The 21,229-nt window shown below is 53.4% G+C and overlaps 1 protein-coding gene across 1 annotated transcript in view; it reads right to left on the reverse strand.

Annotated features, from left to right (window-relative positions):
• Nucleotides 1–21,229, reverse strand: part of ECE1 (endothelin converting enzyme 1) — a gene marked incomplete at both ends in the record, with an annotated part of 45,018 nt that overhangs the window by 22,713 nt on the left and 1,076 nt on the right. The window contains 4 exons of the mRNA XM_084242724.1: nt 396–542; nt 2,130–2,251; nt 8,941–9,153; nt 14,692–14,833. Coding sequence (XP_084098850.1) covers nt 396–542; nt 2,130–2,251; nt 8,941–9,153; nt 14,692–14,833 — 624 coding nt within the window. The remainder of the gene's footprint in view (nt 1–395; nt 543–2,129; nt 2,252–8,940; nt 9,154–14,691; nt 14,834–21,229) is intronic.

The following is a 21,229-nucleotide window of genomic DNA, read 5'->3' on the forward strand; positions in this document are numbered from 1 at the left end:
ACTCCCCTGGGTGTGGTGGGTGCAAAGCCAAGCCAAGCAGAGCCACAAAGGCTGAGGCTGAGGTGGAGAGGTCGCTCCAGCTATGCCTGGCAGCTGACTCCCTCACTGTGTGACCTCAGGCAAATGCCTCAACCTGTCGCTCTGGGGGGTCCACAGTGACCCATCAAAACCCAGCAGAGTCATCTGTGAACCCAGGGAGGGCAGTCTGCTCTTTTACAACTTCTTGCCTCCAAACATGTCACGGTTGGCGACTACCAGAAACAACCCAGGCTCAGAATCCAGAAGCCTGGCCTGCCAAGTGCCCCCGCACCTCCCCCACCCCCGCCCCAGCACTGGCTAAACTCAAAATGCTGTGGCTCTTGCCCCTCCCTCTTCCTGGTTCCAGGCCAGCTCACCTGGATCACGTTGCTGTTGGAGTTCTTAGAATCGGCGCTGACATAGACGGAGAAGAATGGTGAAGTGCGGTAGTGCGAGGTGACCACCTGCAGGGTGTCCTGGAAGTTGTCCTTGTCCCAGGGGCCTGTGATGTTCCAGCCCCCGAGCTGTGAGGTGGGAGAGGAAATGGGAAAGTGATGATGTGGCAAGGAGGCCTGGGGTGAATCTGGCCTTTGCTGACTTGCTCTGTGACCCTGGGGCCTCCAGGGCCAATGAAAGGATGGTCTTTCTTTAGTGGGCATCTGACCAGTGAACTGGAGGCCCCCGGTGGAGCAAACACTTCTCCCAGACAGTGAGCCACGAGTCCACATGGGGCTGCTCCCTGGGGGCTGGGGCCGGGGCTGGGAGCGAGACCCCTGCACACTCCACTTTATTAATATTCATTAATACTGATCATGTGAGTGCCGTTGCTGTGAAACATGAATTCAACTGTGTGTATGGGAAGGAAAGGCTCCATATGGGCTACTACAGTCCTCAGGTCTGGGATCTTATTTAATCTCCTCCATCTTACCCAGCTGTGCACATGCAGGCATGTAGGCCTGTGTCAGGGAGGAGAAACTGGGAAGCCCCCCGTGCCCTCAGTCCTCACCCTGCCTCAATGTGTCCCCCAAGCAGAGCTTGGGGGCGGGGCCTCCAGGGAGGCGGGGTGGGGGGGTGGGGGGGGATGGGCAGCCAGTAAACATCCACAGCCACCCTTGGGGGCCCCATCGGACTCCATCCAAGGTTGCCTGGAGGCACCAGGAAGAATGACTTCTCCTCTGTAGCAGGAACGGGAGTCCAGGGTGTAGGGTGCGTGTCCTCCCTAGGACTCGACTTTCTGTGGGTCCTTCTGGAACACACATATCCCGACTCACACACAAACATGGAAATGGCAGCAGCAACTCAGAGAAACATTTTCCCTGTAAATATGGCCACTGTCCCACGCACAGATGTAGAGACAGACACCACAGGCGTGAGAGACATCCACAACAGACACTGACATGCAGACACAGGAGAGGCTTCTGGTGGCCTCCTGCTGGGGGCCCAGCACACAGGGAGAGGGGACAGAGTCCCACAGGCACCCTGGCATAAAGGATTGGGACGCTGCTTGCAGGGTGGGGCAGGGGTAGAAAATGGCCACCAGGTCAAGTGTAAATCTGAGGAAGACACCTGGCCCCACTGAGTAATTCATAACGTAAATTCATAATGAACGGGCTTTTAAAGCTCAGGCCAGGGCCTCCCTGGTGGCGCAAGGGGTTAGGCACAGCACTGTGAAGCTGTCCACAGCCTCTGCAGCACGAGTTCGATCCCCGGCCGGCCAGGGAGCAACCCACATGGTGCAGACCTCTCCTGTCTCACCCGCTGCTCCCCTCAGCAGTGTGTTTCAGTCGCTCCGCCTGTTCTGCTCCCTACTCTAACTCCGGTGAATCCTTTCACCACCTGCACCTCTGGCCTGCACCCCAGTTCTTATTGCATAATAAATAAATCTTTTTAAAAAAATAATAAAAAAAATAAAGCTCAGGCTAACTCCAACCGTTATCACAAGAGCAGTTGTCTGGGATCTCAAACCAAGACTGGTCTTTGTGGCACACGGATGGACACACACACACGGACACACACACACGGACACACACGGCAGGCTTTACAATCCAGCTGCAGGAGCTGGGGTCAGGGGGCAGGAGGAGAGCCAGGGGGTGTCCACCTGGGGATCTCACCTTCTCAATCAGCTCCATCAGGGGCTTGGCCTTGAGCTCCTCAATCCTGGTTTCATTCATACACGCACGGTAGTAAACTTGAGCCTTCCTTTCTGCCTCACTCACACTGGCCGTGGAATTTTCTGGAATGAGTAGAGATGGCAGAGCTGCAATGTACCCCCCTTTGCTCCCTGGGTGGCCTTGGGTGAGTCCACAGAGCAGGGCACTCTCAGCCGTAAACAGAGCAAGGCTATGTGGGCAGGAGTGAGATGCTCATTCACTGGGGCCCTTGTCTGCCCTGGCAGAGTTGGGGCAAAGTGGCCAACCACTTCATGTTAGCTGACCCACAAATAAGAGGAGGCCATGTCTCTCCCCTATGAGGTTCAGATTCTCAGACTATCCCTGGGTTGGCAGAAGGGATGGCCCAGGGGACACACATGGCCTAAACGCCCTTCCAGGGTTAACACCCGCTGTGAGCCAGGGCCTTGTTTCTGTGACATTGGCTCCCTGCTCGCCAGGTGCTCAGAAGGAAAACACAAGAACCAACAGCTTCCCAGACATTGGATGCAGCGTCTTACCATCCCCTGGCTCCGGCCATGACCCTGAAATGCCAGGCCTGCGTTGGAGGAGTGTGCTCTGTGTGCTCCCACCACGAGAGGGCTGGCTCCTCCCTTCCCCACGGCCCCAAGGCCACAGAGATAGGAGACCAGGGGCAGCTGGCTGCTGAGTGTCCTGGCACCTGGGCACACCCCCACAACCCCCAGGAAGGGGAGGAAAGTCTCTCTACCGAGCAGCTACCCCAGATGCGGTCAAACTTCCTTCTTTCAAGCTCCACATCCTGGGAGTCAAGTCCACTGGCTTTCCCACAAATGTTTATTAAGGTCATGTGGTTCAGGGACTGTTAGACTGGGCGTGGTAGAGGCAGTCAACATGAGACTGCCCGCAGCCTGTGGGTGAGACAGAGCCCAAAGATCATTACGAAGGCGGATGATAACACACTGGAGCAGAGGCCATGAGGAGAAAGCCCAGGAGGCCTTGAGGGAGGATGCAGGACCTGGGGAACCCTCGCCTGAGCTCTGGGATGCAGGAGACAAGGTAGAGCAGGGAACGACAGGCGAGTGGGCCCTGTCAGGAGTGAGTGAGTGAGTGAGTGAGTGAGTAGTGAATGGAGTGATCTGGGACCTCTATGGAGAAAGACACCCATCACTTCAGCCGAAGGGAGGAGGCTTGGTTTCGTATTAGGAGGTTTTGTGTTGTGCTGATGTCTGTGAAGAAGGTTCCCCGGGGGCAGGGAGAGGAGCCCATGGGGAGGCTGCCAGGGTGGAGCCAGGGCCGCACTCGGAGAAGGTGGCACTTGCAGTAGAAGAGAAGTAACGTGGCAGCCCAGGGCCAGACAACAGGACTCCCAAATGCCTGGGTACTTTCCTCCCGGGAACCTGAATTCCAGAAACTCCTTCAGTCACTTCCCTGCAGGCCCAGAATGGGAAGAGAGCATGTCATTTAATCGACATGCTTCTTCCTCTGGGAGTTTTTATTGGAACATGCGCTCCCATGTCACTCCCCAGGAGGAAACAATGCCCAGGCGAACAGAATGGCGACAGGGCGGGGGTGCTCCAGGAAGGGGGGCTGCTGGGAATTCTTGTCCCTCCCTCCCCAGGCTGCAGTGAGAACACTTGGGCAGGAGCGTGTGGGCCTCAACTCCTCAGCAGGCAGGCCCACTGTTTGTTTTAGATCAAACCCCAGCCTGTCTTAAGTCTCAGGAGCCCCGCCCTGGGAGGGGAAGTGGGGCGCTGATAAAGGAGGCGCCTCCTGCAGGAGAACGAAAATAATGATGAGACCATTGCCCTGGTCTGGTGCCAACCGCAGGCCAGACCCTGAACTGAGGTCTCCGCATCACACACGGCCCCGTGATGGATAGCAGCACAACACATTATCAAGAAGGAAAACAAGGCTCAGGGAGACAAGGGACTAGCCGGGGAGGCAGAGTGAACACGCTGCAGGCTGGGATTCGGGCCCAGGCATCCTGAAGCTCCCTCTGGGTGGCTGCGGCTGTGTGTGTGCATCTTATCAGAAGAGTTTCCATAAGTGGGTGTTAACAGCATCACACCCAATTTATGGGCAAGAGGTTGGGTAACCTGTGCAGGTCACCCAAGAGGCCAGGGCCACGACAGGAGTCTGAGCTCTCTCTGTTTTCCCTTCCTTTGCCGCAGGTTGGCTCAGAAAACCAGCTGCCCCCAGGGAGCCCTGGACACCCTCTCACCCTTGGGTGATCCATCCATCCATATAAACATTCTCTAAACATGAAAGATGGACCTAATGCTGTAGATGCCAAACTAGACAGAAATTGTCTCAGAGGCTGATCTGGTCCCTAAAGCTCCAGTATGCACAGGGAGATGGAAACTAAATCAGACATTAAATACTGGAAAAACAGGGCCTCCCTGATGGTGCAGGGGTTAAAGTCTCAGGGCTATCAAGCTATTGCCAGCCACTGTGGCATGAGTTTGATCCCCAGCCAGGGAGCTACCCACATGGCGCAGCAGACCTCTCCTGTTTCGCCTGCTGCTCCCCTCAGCAGTGTAGCTGCCTGTAGACAAAGGCAGTAGATCTGCCTGTTCTGTTCCCAACTCTGTCTCTGGTGAATCCTCTCACCCCCCGCACCTCTGGCCTACACCCCAGTTCTTGTATGCATAAATAAAAACAAATCTTTAAAAAAATAAATATTGGAAAAACAAAAACTCTAAATGATGTCACAGGTGACAAGATTAATCACAAGATTAATCACCAAACCACTGACATGGACACACAGGACGCCACCTGGAGGGACTCTTTGTCTGTATTTCTCAGGGACACGGGCTCTGGGGGGAGGGGAGGGAGAGACAGCTACATTTTCTTTACAGAATCAGCCTTGTTCAAGTTGCTACAACAGGCGGGCGTTCATCTTCTGCAAGCAGGATCTTCCATAAAATACAGTGAAGTGAGTATGATGGGCACACAGAATGCAACTATGCTCAAGCCTGGAGGGCAGCCCTATGGCAGCCATGGAAGGCACAGAGGGGGGAGGGGCGGGGCGGGGAGCTGTCTGAGAGGAGCCTGCAGAACTGGGAGCTGATGCAGTGGGTGTTGCAGACGGCAGAGTCTCTACTAAAAGCACCAGCTAGAAAGCCTAGGATGAGGCGCAGCCTAAGGCATGATGGTTCCAGTTCTATCCTTTCCCTGATGAAGTACAGCTCCTGTGCTGTCTCCCTAAGGCCTAGGAAGGCAGCCCAGTCATCTGAGGCAGCTCAAGTCACCCCCTCAATTCAGTGGGCTACAAGGACATACCTTGTTCAAAACAGATCAACACAGATCTGTCTGGATTTCCTCTGAGGGGCTCAGAGTGAGTTCACCGTGCAGAGAAGGGGCGTCTTGCCTGAGGTTACCGGGAAGCTGAGGTAATTGCTGTGCTGCTGGTCAGCTGACACATCCCCAATGGCGCTCTGCGTGTTCCTCCTCCTCCCTGCACCTAGAGCAGCGCACCCCAGCATGGACCGTCCAGGCACCCCTGCGTGATCCAATCCCGGGAAGCTCTAGCTCCCTCCTGAGACCTGCTGGCTGAACCCCCTGTCTTGGGGAAGTTGAATCCAGCCTGGCCTTTAGCCCAAGAATGCACTGGCCCACACTCCTGCATTTTTTGTCACCTACTCACCTGCCTCTTGCCCCTGCAGGGGTTTTCCAGGTAGCAAGGCCCACAGGAGAGGGACCTTTCCCTGACCTGTCCCCAGGAGTAAGCCTGGGGAAAGGGGCCCCAGGAAGGGCCTCCTGGGGAAGCTCTTGGTCATTATGACCTGAGGGTGACCCCAGTCACTGTGTCCATCAGGCTGAGCCAGGTCTCGCCCAGCCTGGCCTGGCCAGCTCAATCAAGCAGCCAGTGGAGAAAGGAACTGGCGGATCACACTTGTGGGCTGTGCTGTGGCCTCCGCCTGGCCAAGCTGATTTAGCAGAATCAGCAGTAAGGCCACAGGTCTGAGGCCCCACAGTCCTGAGCCTGAATCCCAGCTCCACTGTTCCGTTTGTATTTGTGTAAAACAGGCAGAGATGGCTACTCCAGGCCTACTCCACTGATTAAAGGAGTAACACAATCACCTCCTTCCCTGATAACTGGGGCCATAGCAGTGTTCTCTTCGGCCACGCAAATATCCTTAGACCATCCCTCCATCCTTCTCAAGGCTCTGAGTTAGCTCCCACTTTATAGGGGAGGCTGAGGCCCTGAGAGGGGAGTGGTTCCCAAGTCACCCACCTGGCATGTGCCTTGGGCAGCTGGGCAGGGCAGCCTGGCTGCTGAGCACTGACTAGGAGTCAGTGCTCTGACATCATGTATAAGTTACTTCTCTCAGAAACCTAGGGCATTAGAGGGCACCCTTATCCCCATTTCACAATGAAGCCAAGCTGGAGAGGAGCTTGTCACTGTTAAGGTCACGCGGGATAAGCTAACACACCAGGTCGGCCTGACTTCAGAGGACTGCAGTCTGGTCCCCTGATAGCACCAGCCCATGGCCTGGGGTCAGAGCCTGGACACATGGTTCTGGTTGGTCTGTTCCTATCCACATCTTGACCCACAGGGTCAGGGTTGTTGCAAGGAGGTGGGGCAGGGGGATGGATGCAACCGTGGTATGGACCCAGGTTCTCCTGCTAAGGACCAGCCCCAGGACTAGCCCATCAGGATCCATAGGCACCACACACGAGGCCTAGTTCCAGGTCCAGCCAGCCAGAGGGCCAATCCACCTTTCTTCCACTGCCCCCTCTTACTGCTGACAGCTCCCCAGGCCTCAAGCCGTTTCTGTTCCGATGGCAGTGGAGAGGAAGCAAGATCGGGGCAAGGCGTGTAGCAGACACTCAACAAACGTCAGTCTCCTTCCCTTTTAATCAGACCTTCAATGCTCTCTCTGTCCTGCAGCCTCTCCCCACAGGGGGTAAGTGAAGGGCAGGGGCCATGCTGTCCCTGGTACCTGAGGGAGGGGTGTAGGACAGGGGAAAGGACATGTGGCCAGGAGCCAGCAAGTCCCAGTTCTGCGACTCACTATCTGTCTTGGGGACTGCTTCCTCCTCTAGCAAATGGGGGGAACACTACCTTCTTAGCTCCTATCCTACAGATTCAAATGGGATGACATCCACAAAACAGCTCTGTCCACTGTAAAGTGCTATGCAAAGGTCAAGGATGCACAGCAGCAATAACATAAACAGAAGCCACCACCACAAGCCAGGTCTAGAAAAAGCAGTTTAAATGTATGTTTCCATTTCATTTCATAGCCTGGAGGGGGCTGGTTCCCACTGCACAGATGAGAGCAGAAGCCGGCGTTTATGTGATGGACTCAAAATCACACAGTAGGTGGCAGAATCTGAACCAGATCCTGGAGCCAGGAGCAGAGGTGCTAGCCACCCCAGCTGTACTATACCTCCCTGCTTGGTCCATGGTTCCTGCCACCCCCCACCCCCTGCTGTGTCTCCAGGTGTGAAGGAAGGATACAGCTGAATTCCAGGCTGGCCACCACCAACATAAGTGCCTTCGAGTTCTGGAATGAGAGGCTGGTTTCCTTTCAGAGATGAGGGGTGGGGTGGGGGTGGGGCTATGCTGCTCCAGACAGAGAGCACTGCTTCAGTCCCACCTCAAGCTTGGCCAGGAGGGTATGTGGCTGAGGAGGCATCCAGGGGCCACTGCAGGAACATTAATGGGTTTCACCCAGCAGCAGTCATGGCCCTGGGGCAGGGGAGGGAAAGAAAGGAAACCCATCCTTTCCTGGTTTGCTTATTTCCACTTTCATCTCAAAGAAACAATTGTCAAATTAGACTTTCCCCTATCTTACAGGAAGGGTTCTGTCCCTTTGAGAAGCTCTCTCCCCTTTGAGGTATTTTCTATATTTACCTGCTTTTGAGTATCTTGAGGGTTTTCAAAAAACCTTCCTTTAAAGTATTTGTTGAAACAAAGTGCTGTCACTGATGGGTTGACTGACTGGTTTTTCAAGATGCAGCCTGGCTCAGCATTGATGGTCATAGGGGCAGGAGAGAGAGAGTCCAGCCAAGGGCCCGGCTGCTAAGGGGTTTGAGTCAGGACCTCTCTATAGCATGGGGTGTTGGGATTTCACAACAGGACCCCAATGGGCAAATGTTAATTCAACAAACATTAACTATGTTTGCAAATAACATGGCTACAAATAAGACAGACATAGGATTCTAACCTAAGGATAAGACACCCAACACCAAGGTCAACTAGATGACCTCTGGAGGCCTAAGAGGGAGCAAAGAGAACCCTGGTAGGATGGCTTGTCTCCAAGCCTGTTTGCCACAGGGGCAGGGAAGAGTCCCTCCTGCAGTGACTAAGCCTCAGATAAACTGTTGTTATAGCTTGTCTGGGGGTTACAACCTTAGACTCTCATCTACTGTGCTCAGCCTGGACTCCTTTTGCTCATAACTTCCTACATCTGTCAATACTATCCCAACACTCAGTCGGAGCGAGAAGCCACAACCACAGCACCAGATGTTATGGTCCTACCACGTCACACACCACGCCGATGCTTCACACTTGTGAGCTCTGGTTCCCAAACCTCTGCAGTTTGGGAACCAACAGTCCCATTTTACAGACGAAGACAGTGAGGTTGGGAGATCAGCAACTTACTCAGGATCACACGTGGGAAGGGGCAAAAGTCTAGTCCTGTTACACTTATTCCAAAGGCTTCAGTTTCCCATTCTGCTAAGCTCTTCCTTTAACTGGGCCGGCCGAGCAGCTCCAGCTGACCACCTCCTCCCAGTGACCACCTCCCCTCCGTGGCCTATTCACTGTCCCCCTGCAGATGCTCACCCAGGAGGTGCTTGATGATGGCTTGGTTGTGTTCCCAGAGGTTACTGAAGGTCCCCCAGCGTGAGTGGCCATCAGGCACAGGGTTGGCTTTGATCCAGCCACCACAGGCGTAGGTGAAGAAGTCTTGGCAGGGGTCCACGGCAGGGTCCATGGAACTCAAGATGGAGCTGGTCACTGAGACACAGGCCTCACTCAGACACACCGGAGGGGTTCCTGGCAGAGGTCAAAGACAAGTAGTCAGGGGGGGTAGGCAGGGAGGACGCTGTGAGGATACAGAGCAGGTGACCTGGGGCTCTGGGTGCCATGCCCCACTCTAGCCCTGACCAGTGGGACTTCAGTTTAACTCCCTAAAATCCTTTCTGTGGCTTATAAAGTACAGAGAACCAAGGTGCTTCTCTTCACTAGACCTTCCTTGTACAAATATCCATTGACTTTTTATTACTCCCTTATATTCAACAAATCTGTTCATTCATTCATGTATTCATTTATACGACAAAATAATTACTTTGCATTTTCCCAGCTCTTTGCTGAACTGAGTGCTTGTGCGGGGTGGGAGGTATAAAAGGCATACTCCTTTCCTTCAAAAGTCAATAATTTGAGCCTCCTTGGTTGCCTAGGGGCTAAGTCTCAGCACTATTGCTGATACTGCCTGAGTTCGAACCCGGCCAGGGTTTTAACCCACATGGCGCAGCAGACCTCTCCTGCCTCGCCCGCTGCTTCCCTCAGCAGTGTATCTCAGTCAGTCTGCCTGTTCTACTCCCCACTGTCTCTGGTGAATCCTCCTACCCCCACACCTCTGGCCTATACCCCAGTTCTTCAATGCATAAACAAACAAAAAAAGTTAGTAATTTAGTTGAGATACACGTGATACAAGAAAAGTCAAAAGTGAACAGGAGAAGTGTCTGTCATTCATATTACAAACATAAACTGAATGCTAAGTTCTTGCCAGCTGGGTGCTGCAGACAGTGTGGGGCCAGGACTCAGAATTCAGGAAGAGAATCAAGAATAGAAGGAACTATGAAAATCATTCCCAAGTACGGGCACAAGGCTAGGGAGTTACATCACTGAATTCTCAAAGACAAAAACAACCCTCAAAGATCAATTTCCTTGAGGCCACTTTTATGCATGAGGAGACTAAGGCATTGAAACTCTGCTCAATGCCCAAGGGGAAGTGAACTCCATCCTCTGCTAGGTCTGCTCTGGGCCTGAAAGGCGCCCTCCCCGTAAGGGCACCACACTGCCAGGAGGCAGGGCAGCCCCACCGCTTAGGTGCCAGCCTTAGAGGGTGGGTGGTTGGGGCAGGTGGCCAAGTCCTAAAGCAGAGAGGTGCGCTTCCTCTGAACTGGTTCTCAGAGGACACAGGGAAGAGGAAGTGGGGTTGTCTGAAGGCATGAGGAGGCAGCATCCCTGTGTCTGGGTCGGGGGTGGGCTCCAGCAAAAGAACCAAGTTGGGGGCAACCTCAGCTGTGGCCCCGGCGGAGGTAAAGATGAGCCTGACTGCAGGAGATGGAGCTAGAGAGCCAGCCAGGTGGGTGACTAAGAACGCCGGCCAGCAGAGGCGTGTCAGCACACGCAGGCAGCGAGGACTTCTGCTAGCGTTCTGCTGCGCCAGCCCTCCACACACATTTGTGATCTCACTGAGGCCTCACGACAGGCATCAGAGGCAGGTGGGACACCCCTTCAAAAATAAGAACTCCGAGGCTCTGGATGAACATCACGTAGCTGGGCAGGAGGGCCGAGACCGCGCCTGCCCTGGCCCTGCCAGTGCCTCCAAGGCCAGTCTCCCGCTCCCCCTCACTCCCTCTTGCCCCATCGGGCAAGTCGGGTTTGGCCATTGCACAGGGAGGAGTGAGGCAGGGCAGGCCTCAGTGGCTCTGGACCAGGGTTCTAATCCCAGTGATGTGGCCCCCAAGAAAGTGATCCCCTTGCTCTAAGCCTCAGTTTCTCCACCTAAACATGAGGAAGAATCGTGAGGCCTATTTCACATGATGATGACACCTCAAGGCAGAGAAGCTGGCTCTGTTCTCTTGAATCTTGGGGTTAGGTGTCCCCGGGATAGTCGGGGAGTAGAAGGGAAAGCACAGGCCAGCAGGGTGGTCTTCACTTCAGTCCCACACACACTGCCAGTCTGGGCTGGGCGTGGGCTGGGTGGGCTGGGCGGCCTGTGGGCTTATGAACCCCTGAAAACAGTGCCTCAGACCAAGGGCTGAGAGGAGCCACCCAACAGCACAGACACAGGGTGACTTTGAGTTAATTACTCATTTTGAGATGATTACGTAACAATTAGAAGTTATTGAACTACCAGGCATGAAAAGAGAGAAAGGAAATGGTGGAGCATGTGGCCCCATCTGAAATATCTTTAGATCTGACCAGAATTTCATGCCCACTCCCCAACTACGAGGGGGGCGGGATGTGGAGAGAATTTCTACATAGTTTGAAAAACCCTATTCACTATTATGATCCAACTTTGTATTTGGAAGAGGAAAAAAGAATACATACTGCAGGATGTACGGCTTGACCAAACCCTGGCTGTGGGGCTACCCTGGAGGAGGGCAAGACTCAGGGAGCCAGAGAGAGCTCTGTGTGTGTGTGTGTCTGTGTGTGTGTGTCTCTGTGTGTGTGTGAGAGAGAGAGAGACAGACAGACAGAGAGAGACAGAGAGATAGAGATTGACTGGCTTTAAAACAAAATAAGAAACCAGCCCCAGGAATTGAGTTCTCGCTAAGCACCTATGCTGGGCACAGGGTAAGACACCACGTGGGTGGTGTCTGTGTAATAATCACTTGATTACTTAACGAATGGTTTGTAGATCCTTACCAACATCTCCTGGCTTAGCAAGAGCCTAATGCACATTTGATCAATTAATTAACAGTTTCCAGGCCCCCCCTTGTCTAATGTCAAGATCAACACCTTCAAAGCTCGCCTCAGTCTCCATCTCTGCAGGGAACCTTCAGAGGGCTGTATCCCTCCCTCACCGGGCCCCTCGGCTGCCTGGGGGTCCACCATCTCAGCACAGATCACACTGTGTTACAGTGGGTGTCTACTTCCTGTCTACCTCCCCTACCCGAGTGTGAGTTTGAGGGTAGGGCCAGTATCTTACATTTATACTTCCTTTACCCAGCAACTCTTAAATACATGTTCACTGAATGAATGAATGAATGAATGAATGAATGAATGAATGAGTGAGTGAATGAAAGAGTTTTGTTCAGCACTCATCACTACCTACAGAAGCAGAAGATCTTTCTTCCCTTTACAACATGCATGATTCACAAGAAGGCAGGACCCGGATCTAGTTCATAGACACTGGCCTGGATGGTGCCCGGCCTCAGAACTATCTGAGACACTTCAGAATATTTTCTGCGAGAATTTATAATTGTTTTGCTTCCACTTTTTGCAAGTTTCTGAAAAGGAGGATGTCACCGGAAGACAGAACAAATATGTATTTAAGTACCCAGACATAACAGAGGGGTGGGTCTTTCAGAGTCATCAGATTTGCCTTGACTGGCCTGGTGTTGGCTCAGATGTGGAAGATGCCAGCACCTGTGGCTTGTGAATGAGGTCACTGCCAATTCCAAGTGGCCACCGTTTGCCCAGGCCACGACAGCCAATAAAGACACATGGATTGGTTCCTGGGTTACCTGGCCCAGCTCCATCTCAAAGAAAGGAGTTCCTCTCACCCAGGTCCAGGAAGGGAAAAATCTTTATGGAATCCTCAGGGGCTGGGCCTCCCTGGTGGTACAGCTGGTTAAGCGCAGTGCAGTGCTGTGAAGCTGTCTGCAGCCTTTGCAGCATGGGTTCGATTCTCAGCCGGCCAGGGAGATATCCACATGGCGCAGTAGAGCTCTCCTGACTCGCCATTTCAGTCAATCTGCCTGTTCTGTTCCCCACTCTGTCTCTGGTGAACCCTCTCACCAACCCCCACCTCTGGCCTGTATTCCAGTTCATTATGCATAAATAAATCCTAAAAAATTAAATTAAATTAATTCTAAATTTAAAAAAAAAAAGAATCCTCAGGGGCCTGGAACAGAGGTAGAGCAGGTTCTTCCCCATGGGCATCATCTGTTGGTGACACCAGAAGCACTGAGCCTGATCACCAGGAGTCAGCGCTTGGGGATTCCCTACTGGTTTCCAGTGGAGAAACGCCTTGGGGAGTCCTTGGGGCAATGTCAGGACCACACTGGCTGCTGGAGTCTTGTCTGTGCTTTATGCACAGAGCCAAGAACATGAAACTGACTGAGGACGAGGCAAGATGGCAGCTGCAGGACAAGGTGAGTGACAGAGAAAGGCTGTTCCCAGTTTAGGTCTCCTTCTCACTCCTTTGTCCATTCAATCCTTCGGTTTATTCACTTTGCAAACGATTTGCACCCCAATGGGATATAAGCATTATGCTAAGCACATGTGGTTAAGGACTTAGAAATCATTAATTAATGAATCAAATATTCATTAAGTACCTGCTGGGCCAGGCACATTTGGTAAAACATTTATAAACCATTAAATAGTCAGTTAAGTCATCAAGCAATTATTTCTTAAGCACCATCTGGGCGCCTCACAGAGTAAGCACCGTTATCATTTGTATAATGAAGAATGAACGAAGGAAGGAAGGACTCCTTGATAGAGAAGGGAGATGAGAACCCTGAGAAGTCCTACCCTCGTGGGGCCCCCAAGCTCCATGCCCTTTCTGGTATGACTTCCCACACAAGCCACTAAGTCCACAGTGGGGAAGGCTCAAAGAAGCTGGGGAGGACACTCCCAGGTCTTGTGAAGGGTCCCCATCTCTCTGGAGGGATGAGCAGGTGACCAGGTGGGAGTCAGACCCTGAGCAAAGCTCCCAAAGGTTGCTCAGCCAGGTGCACCAACCTGCGTCAGAAAGCCAGACATTGGTCACTAGGGAGCGGGAGACCCTGGCTTTGGCTGGCTGCCCCTCATCACTTTTTAACTTGCAGCTACCCTTTCCAGGTCCACAAATGCTCATTGACATTAACTCTGGAGGCCCAGGACTGGATGCCCTTAGCCGCACAGAGACAGACACACTGCAGCCCTGACAGAGAAATGTGATGGCAGAGGAACTCCAGGGCAGTTGGATCATGGAAGGGCAGCTTTTTGAGGGGGGGGGGGTGTCTAGCCCACACTAGGGTACACCATGATTACAGCCACATAGTCCTAGGCAAGTCACTTGGCCTTGCTGCCTGTTATCTCAGACAGAAAATGGACCCAAAGTAGCCACATCTGATAGGGGTGCTGTGAGGAGGAAATGAGGTCCCTTCTGGAAAGAAGAGGTGCTGCATCAGGCCCCCAGGAAGCATCCAGCAAGCAGAAGCAGTTACTGTTACCGTGTTGGAACTAAGGACAACAGATATGGCTGTCTCTCGTGTCCACGTCCCAGTAACTACCCAGAGCAGAGGATAAAATCCCAAGGGGCACCAGGTGTGTGAGCTGCGCTACCACCTCAGCCACCCCCAGACTGGATGTTCCCTCCATTAAGGCAGAGAAGACTCAGGCTCTCGGAGATGAAGTGACTTGTCCAAGGTCACATGGAAGATAAGTCGCTGCACTCACGCTGCTCTGCTCTAAACCTTTACCCCGCCTGCACCCCCACCTCCCAGATCTTGCCCCAGCTCAGCAACCCAAGTCTCCAGGTGAGCTCCTGGCCTTGAAGGCCAGGCCACTTGAGTGGGGGAAGCCCCCTTGCCAAGTGGACGGAGCTGGGGGCAGAAGCGGGCTCAGCCCCCGAGGCCACGCAGAGGCACCTACTTGTCCGGTACTGTACGCCCAGCGCCGCCAGGCAGGCCACCAGTCCCGCCGCCAGAAGAGCCACCAGCACCACCAGTCGCTTCTCCACCTGGGTCCGCGCCGCCCAGCACCTCTGGCCGCTCCGGGGGCTGCGGAAATTCACCTGCAGGGAAGGAGGCAGGAGGGGCGGGGAGGACATGAGCCCAGGGCTCCCCCTCCCCAGGAGGAAGGGGCTCCTTGGCAGGCCCAGGCCACGGGGAGCCATCGGGCGGCCCTCCTGCCTCAGGGGTGGTCTGGTTCCCACAGACTCAGTCCTAATCCAGGAACGGAACCACCACCCTGTGAGGCAGCTCGGATTTGCTCCTGAACGTCAGAGTCAAGTAGCTCAACCCAGCTGGGCTGGTGTTTTTGTGTCACCCGATATGGGCAGAAGGAAAAAAAAAAAACAGCTTTTCCCTGTTTCTCCAGTAAGGAGCTCGAAAAAGAACAGGATGTTTGGACTCGCAGGCATCCAGTGAGCATCCAGCTGGGCTCCCCTCAGCGCCCCCACACCAACCGGGACAGGCTGGATGAAACTACCACATTCCCCACTTCCTGGGAGCTCGGGCAGCCTGAGCCCATCAAACCCTCACAACCCCACGAGGACTGAATTATCAGTTCTCTTTCCGCAAATGATGAGACGAGGCCTGGGAGGAGCCCTCGCCTGGCAGCATGCAGCTAAGCGGGTGGGGCCGGGAACCAAACCCAAGTCTGCTGGCTGTGCAGCCCACTGGTGGGTCAGACATTTGAGTCCTGGGAAATGTCAGGGGGGATGCAATGGAGAAACAGCCCCATTCAGGCAGATCCTCAAAGGGAGGAAAAACGCGCTGGTCTAACAGGCCAGCTAAACAGGAAGGGAGGCACAATGGGAGGAAGCGGAGGGTGCGGCAGGGCTCTCCAGGCTGAGGAGGGACCAGTCAACAGCATTCTGAGCCCTCACACCTAAGGCCAGCATGGGGCTCCCCTCTGTCCCAAGAGGTGCTTCCTGCAAAAATGAGGGCCGCAGGACAGGAAGGGTCGCCTGAAGGTGGGGCTCAGTTAAGGTGTCATTTTGGCCATGCACCAACAGCCGAGTAGGGGCTCCGGGCCACACTGGAAATGTGAGATGAGGATGGACTCCCTGGCTCTCAGCTGTTCACAGCCCAGCAGGAAGGCAGATAAGGGAACAGTCTCAGGTAGTCAGGGAAGGCTTCCTGGAGGTAGGGAAGCCTGAGCTGGGTTTTGAAGAATAAGGAAATGGCCAGATGACTGAGAAATGGAAGGGGCGACACAGGCAAGGCCTAGATCCCGAGGGGTGCCGTGAAACAGGCTGAAAACATGGACTTCTTCCTGAGGGTTGGGGTGACATGACTGGATTTACCCTTTGGGAGGGGGAAGCAAGGAAGACTTGGAGGGAGTCCACAGCCTGCCAGAAGGTGAGGCGAGGGGGGAGCTGCAGACCTTGGCCTGTGACCTGTGAGTGTCCCACCAATGGCCAAGGGGAGCCAGGCCAAAGCCCTCAGAAGCCTCACAGGGAAGGGCACCAAGCAGCCTGTGGCCTCGTGGTCATCGTGAGCATTTTAGGGTAGGAAATGACTGGGAATTGCTGCACCAGAGAAAGGGGAACACAGAACTCTTCGCGGAAGAAAAACCGGGTTCTAAAACCAAGAAAAGGAACTGGAGGTTGGTGACATTTCCGCAGAGGTGCAGGAGGCTCAGACGCTGAAGTAGCTGTGTCAGGTAGAGGGAGGGGTGCTGTCTCCCGAAGGCCCACAGGGAACTTTTAAAGAGGAAGATGCTGACCACGCTACTGCCACTGTTAGACCTCTGGGCTGGGAGGGGCTGGTACCGACAGCGTGGGCGATGGTCACAGCACTCCAACGTTTATAAAGGGCTTTCCCAGGGCACCCATTCTCTCATGCAGTTTAACCTGGGGCTGCTATTCAGAGGGATCCCAAAAGATCTGAAGCAGGCACCACCATGCCTGAAGGTGCTGATGTGGGTTCTCACTCTTCCCTGCTGTTCTGGGACCTGCCTCCCTCCTACCCTTCCCCTCCCATTAGGGTATCTCCTCCCACTGTCGAAGCTCAGCTCTTGGAAAGAGAGGGGTGAAAGGCAGAGACAGGGGACCTTGGTTTTAGAGCAGCCCCTCTGCCTGGTGCTGGCTCAGAGAGCACAGAGGTGAATCAAGAGGAAACAGAAAGTCTCACTTCCGCGGACAGAGCAGCCCCATGATGTGGGGGTCTGGGGAGATGAAAGGGAGAGAAGAAATGAAAGGAACAGAGCTAGGGAAGGCAAAGAGTAAAGATGGTGGTTAACGAACAGCTGGTGTGTCCCCGCGCTGGCACCGCAGTTCCGTTGGTGCAGGGTGACACGCCATTCTGTCATCACCACACCTGGAAGAATGGGTGCAGCATTAGCTCCAGAAGACACAGGAAGTGGGGGGAGACACAGTGAGAAAAGCTTTTTCTCTCGAACCTGCAGCCTTGGCCAGTGAGGTGCCGCTGCCCTGGGAGAGCAGAAAGTTCAGCTGGGCCTCATTGTTTGATGCTGAGCAAACAGATGGCGCTCACGGCCAAGTTCAATTAGAATTAAGTCAGAATTAAGTTAAAACTCATAGTTCAAGTAGAAGTGGCAAATGGAATCTGAAAATAGGGGTTCTGACCTGTGTAAGTGCTGTGGATTTGTTCTGTCCCACTGAGAGTCTCCTGACAGTGTCTGGTCAAGCCTGGTCTCGGAGAGAGGAGGGTCCCGGGGCATCCCCCAGGCTGGGAGGAGTTGCCTGGAGGCACCGTGCTGGGATCAAGAGGCCTCTCCTGGAGAGGCTGTGTGACCCTGGTGCCATGGACAGGGTGGGGGCTGCCAGTCCCCTCTGTCTGAGTCTCATCATCCTGCCTCCCCCTTCAGAAGGTCACAGAGAGGTTCCAGGAAGAGGTCACAGTGAGGGGGGCGGAATGAGAGGGGGTCCTCACTTTCCTTTTGGAAATGAGGGCAGGTGGATCACGAGAGGCTGTTTGGCAGCAACTGGGGTAGGAGGATTAGCGGCGGGCAAACCGATGGGCCTCGGGAGAGTAGCTGAGGTGGCCCCCAGCCAGGAGGAGAGCTGACGCTCGGAAGACAGAGCTGAGAATGACGGCAAGTGCTCAGCTCATGGGCCAGCTTGGTATCCTACTGTCGTGTGAGGCCAAGAAAGAAGGAGACAGACAGACAAGGATGCCCTCGAAAGAGAGAGGGGGAGAGAGACAGACAGGGAAAGAGACAGATGGGCCAGAGCAACAGAAAGAGGGGCAGCGAGAGACAGCAGGCAGCCAGTGCAGGAATTCCCAGGGTTTCTGCAGCCAAGGGAACAAAGCCCTGATGAAGGATAAATATTGGGTTACAGAAGTGAGTGCTTGGCTCACCTGGGCTTACAGCAAGAACGAGTTCTGCAGGCAAGGGCCCAGGTGATGATGAGCCAGCAGCAGAAGGGTGGGGAGCCTGGTTTTCAGAGGAAGCAGGGGGGTCGGGAGGGAAGACAGAGACTTTTCCTGAGCCACATCCCCCAGCGACCTGGGCTTCGGGGAGCAGCAAGCAGGCCAAGGTTTTGGCGGGGAGCCCAGCCCCTGCAGTCCACGAGTTGGCCACCCCGTGAGGGATGGCAGGGTGACCAGGCTGCCTGCCTCCAAGTCAGCCTTTCAGAAAGAGCAGACAGACCGTGACAGCTCAGCACAGCGTGACACCCTGGTGCAGCGTGGTACCCTGCCTCTGAGAGGGTGTTCGGTTGGGGAAGTTTCTTCCAGTAAAGTTTCCATATGATGTACTTCCGGCCAAGGCCACCAGGGCCTGCCTAGAGCAGAATTATAATGGCCCCTTGTCCTCCCCGACTCTTGCCCACATACGAGCCACCCTACCCATACCCACGCCCAAATCTGTTCCAGTGACCTAAAGTAATACCTGTTTGAGGGAAGAGGCACCTTTCCTTGCATCTTAACAGGAGCCAGCTTCTATTATTTAGAAGCAGCACACCCAGCTCCTGATGGCACAGGAGGAAGGACACAAACCCGCTAAGTCAAAGGCCGGTCTTGACTTTATTATGATCCAGCCATGTTGTTGGGCAGCCTCTGGGCCTCAGGCTTCTATCTTTAAAATGAGGAAGCTGGATTAGGGCCAGGTCTGAACATCTCAGATTCGAGAATAACTTGTTCACCAAGAGTATAGGACCCTAGCAGGTGGAGGGGATTCAAAGTACCTCTTGATTAGCAAAGGTCTTTCTCAAAGTACTGAAGGGGCTGTCCCCAAAAATGCCCTCGAAAGACAGCCCTGTACATGACACAGCACAGGGCTCTTAGAAAAATGAGAAAAACCCAGCTTTCTTTTTTATTAAAAAAAATCATTTTTAGAAGCCCCTGGATAAGTCACAACGGTTTTTGTAAATGGTTGTGGCTGCCTGCTTCCCAGTTTAGGCTGCAGGTCTTACTGGAGCTATTTCCCTTTGGGCCCCTGAAATGGTGTGTGTTGAGGGGTGGGGAGCCAGCCTGAGCAGGGCAGAGGCTTCCAAGGGGGGAGCTATTAAGCTCAGGGCATCGCTGAACTATCACACCTGGGGAGTTTCCAGCATACTCCTGATAACCTCCACATTCATGTTCTCTGCACTCCACAAAATTGCTGTCACTTACATTGTCTCACTTGATGCTCTGGACAGCTTTGAGAGGTGGGTTAATTATAGTAACCCCATTTCGGAAAAAAAAAAAAAAAAAGCAAAGCCGTTTAAGCAACTTGCTTTCAGGTTGCATACCCACAAAAGGTGAAGCTGGGCCCTGGGTTGCTAGGGCTATTTGGTTTTCAGTTCTTCCCACATCTGCAGTGACTAATTTTGATGGATTGCAATTTACTTGCGCCTAAAATACAAGATAAAGGAAAAGAAATACTCTTTCAGGTAAGGCACAGGTAGAAGTCGTCTCCCACTAAGTTAATGCCATCAGCATAATCAGCACTGAAGGTGGCAAGTTTGGCTGAAAGGTGGGAGTTTTCATTTACTAGGCTTGGTATCGATAACTTTAGAACCAGTGGGCTTCAAAGTAGCTTAAGTTTATAGCTGCCTGTCAAGAGAAGGTGATCTGAGGGGGCGGGGATGCACAGTCCATCTTAAAAAGGCTAAAAACTTAAGGAGAGGTTGTATTTCTAGCAAGCAGCTCACAGATGTTTCCCGAAAGGTTAGACTATGATGGTATCAGCATTCCTGGACCTTTTGTTCAATTTTAACAGAATGAAAAAATCTCTTTTTACATACTGGCTCCAGGAGGTGTTTCTGTTTTTAATGACAGCATTGTCGGGGAGTTTTCAACAGCAGAGAAAAATGTTCACGCATTGGCATTAAGTGAAAAAAGGTCCCAACGTGGTATAGCATGAACTCCGCTCTATTTAAAAATACACAGAAATGTGCTAAACCAGCAGCGTTCACCTCTGAGCGGGGAATCACCGGCTTTTTAAATGTGACTATTTTTTTAAACAAATAAGCATGTCGAGCTTTTATATTGGAAGAAAGAGCCCACAGATGAAAAACAGAAAACCCTGCTCCCCACACCGAGGTGAATGGGTTCCTGACCTGGGGAACAAGTTTCTGTTTGCTTTAGGGAAGTTGTGGCAGTTTAAGGCAAACCAGGCTGGAAACCCTTAGAAATACCCTAAATCCTTGGGCCAACCCTTTTGGTTCGTCCTGTACGGAGAGTGGACACCGCACCCAGTTTGGCGGTATGGTGTAGGGACACCCGCACCGCACTCCAACCCACGTGACCAGCGAAGTGACCACAGGAATGTCCCTAGCCGCCCGAGACTCAGCTGCGTGGCCTGTAACGTGGTGACAGGGGCACTTACCTCATAGGTCATGAAAACAATAGTCCACGCGTGTGACAGCCACTTTCTCTAGCCCCCATTTTACAGATAAGGAAATTGTGGTTTAAAAAGATTAAGCAACACACATCCCAGGTCACAGGGGGTGTCAGAATCAAACCCGGGACCCAGCTTCAGAGGCCGGAGAGTCCCAGGCAGACAAGTGGGTCTGGAAAAGGCGAGACCCACTCGAGAGCTGCTGTGATGAGGACAGCAAGAGCCTGCCTGCCACTTTGTTGTGTATTCCCAAATGCCTTTGTGCTGATATGTTTAGAACCTTCTGTGGAAGATGAGGCTGGAAAAGATGGCTGATTAGATTCTGTTTTGATTTGTAAAGGGGAAAAGAGCCTGCCACAGAAATCTATTTTCTGCCTGGATTTAGCCACTTAAGAAGGGCCCACGGATAAGTGGTTCTAGACAGAGTGGGTTTGGTTTATCACGCCCAGATTCCCAGCACTGTGACCCAAGGCAAGTTGCACCCCTTTCGGAGCCTCAGTTTCCGCATCTGTAAGTGGGCAGAGCAGCCCAGCCCCTTCAGCTCTGGAGGGATGGTCCTCAAGTTTCAGTGAGAAAGGTTCCCTAGTCTGGGGGGCCGAGCACGGGGGTCATGAGTTCGGCTCTCCCTGGGCCTATGTAGCTTGAGGGAGGGACTCCATCAACACCATTTCCCTTA

Source organism: Talpa europaea, assembly GCF_964194135.1.
Source record: "Talpa europaea genome assembly, chromosome: 9".
NCBI lineage: Eukaryota > Metazoa > Chordata > Mammalia > Eulipotyphla > Talpidae > Talpa > Talpa europaea.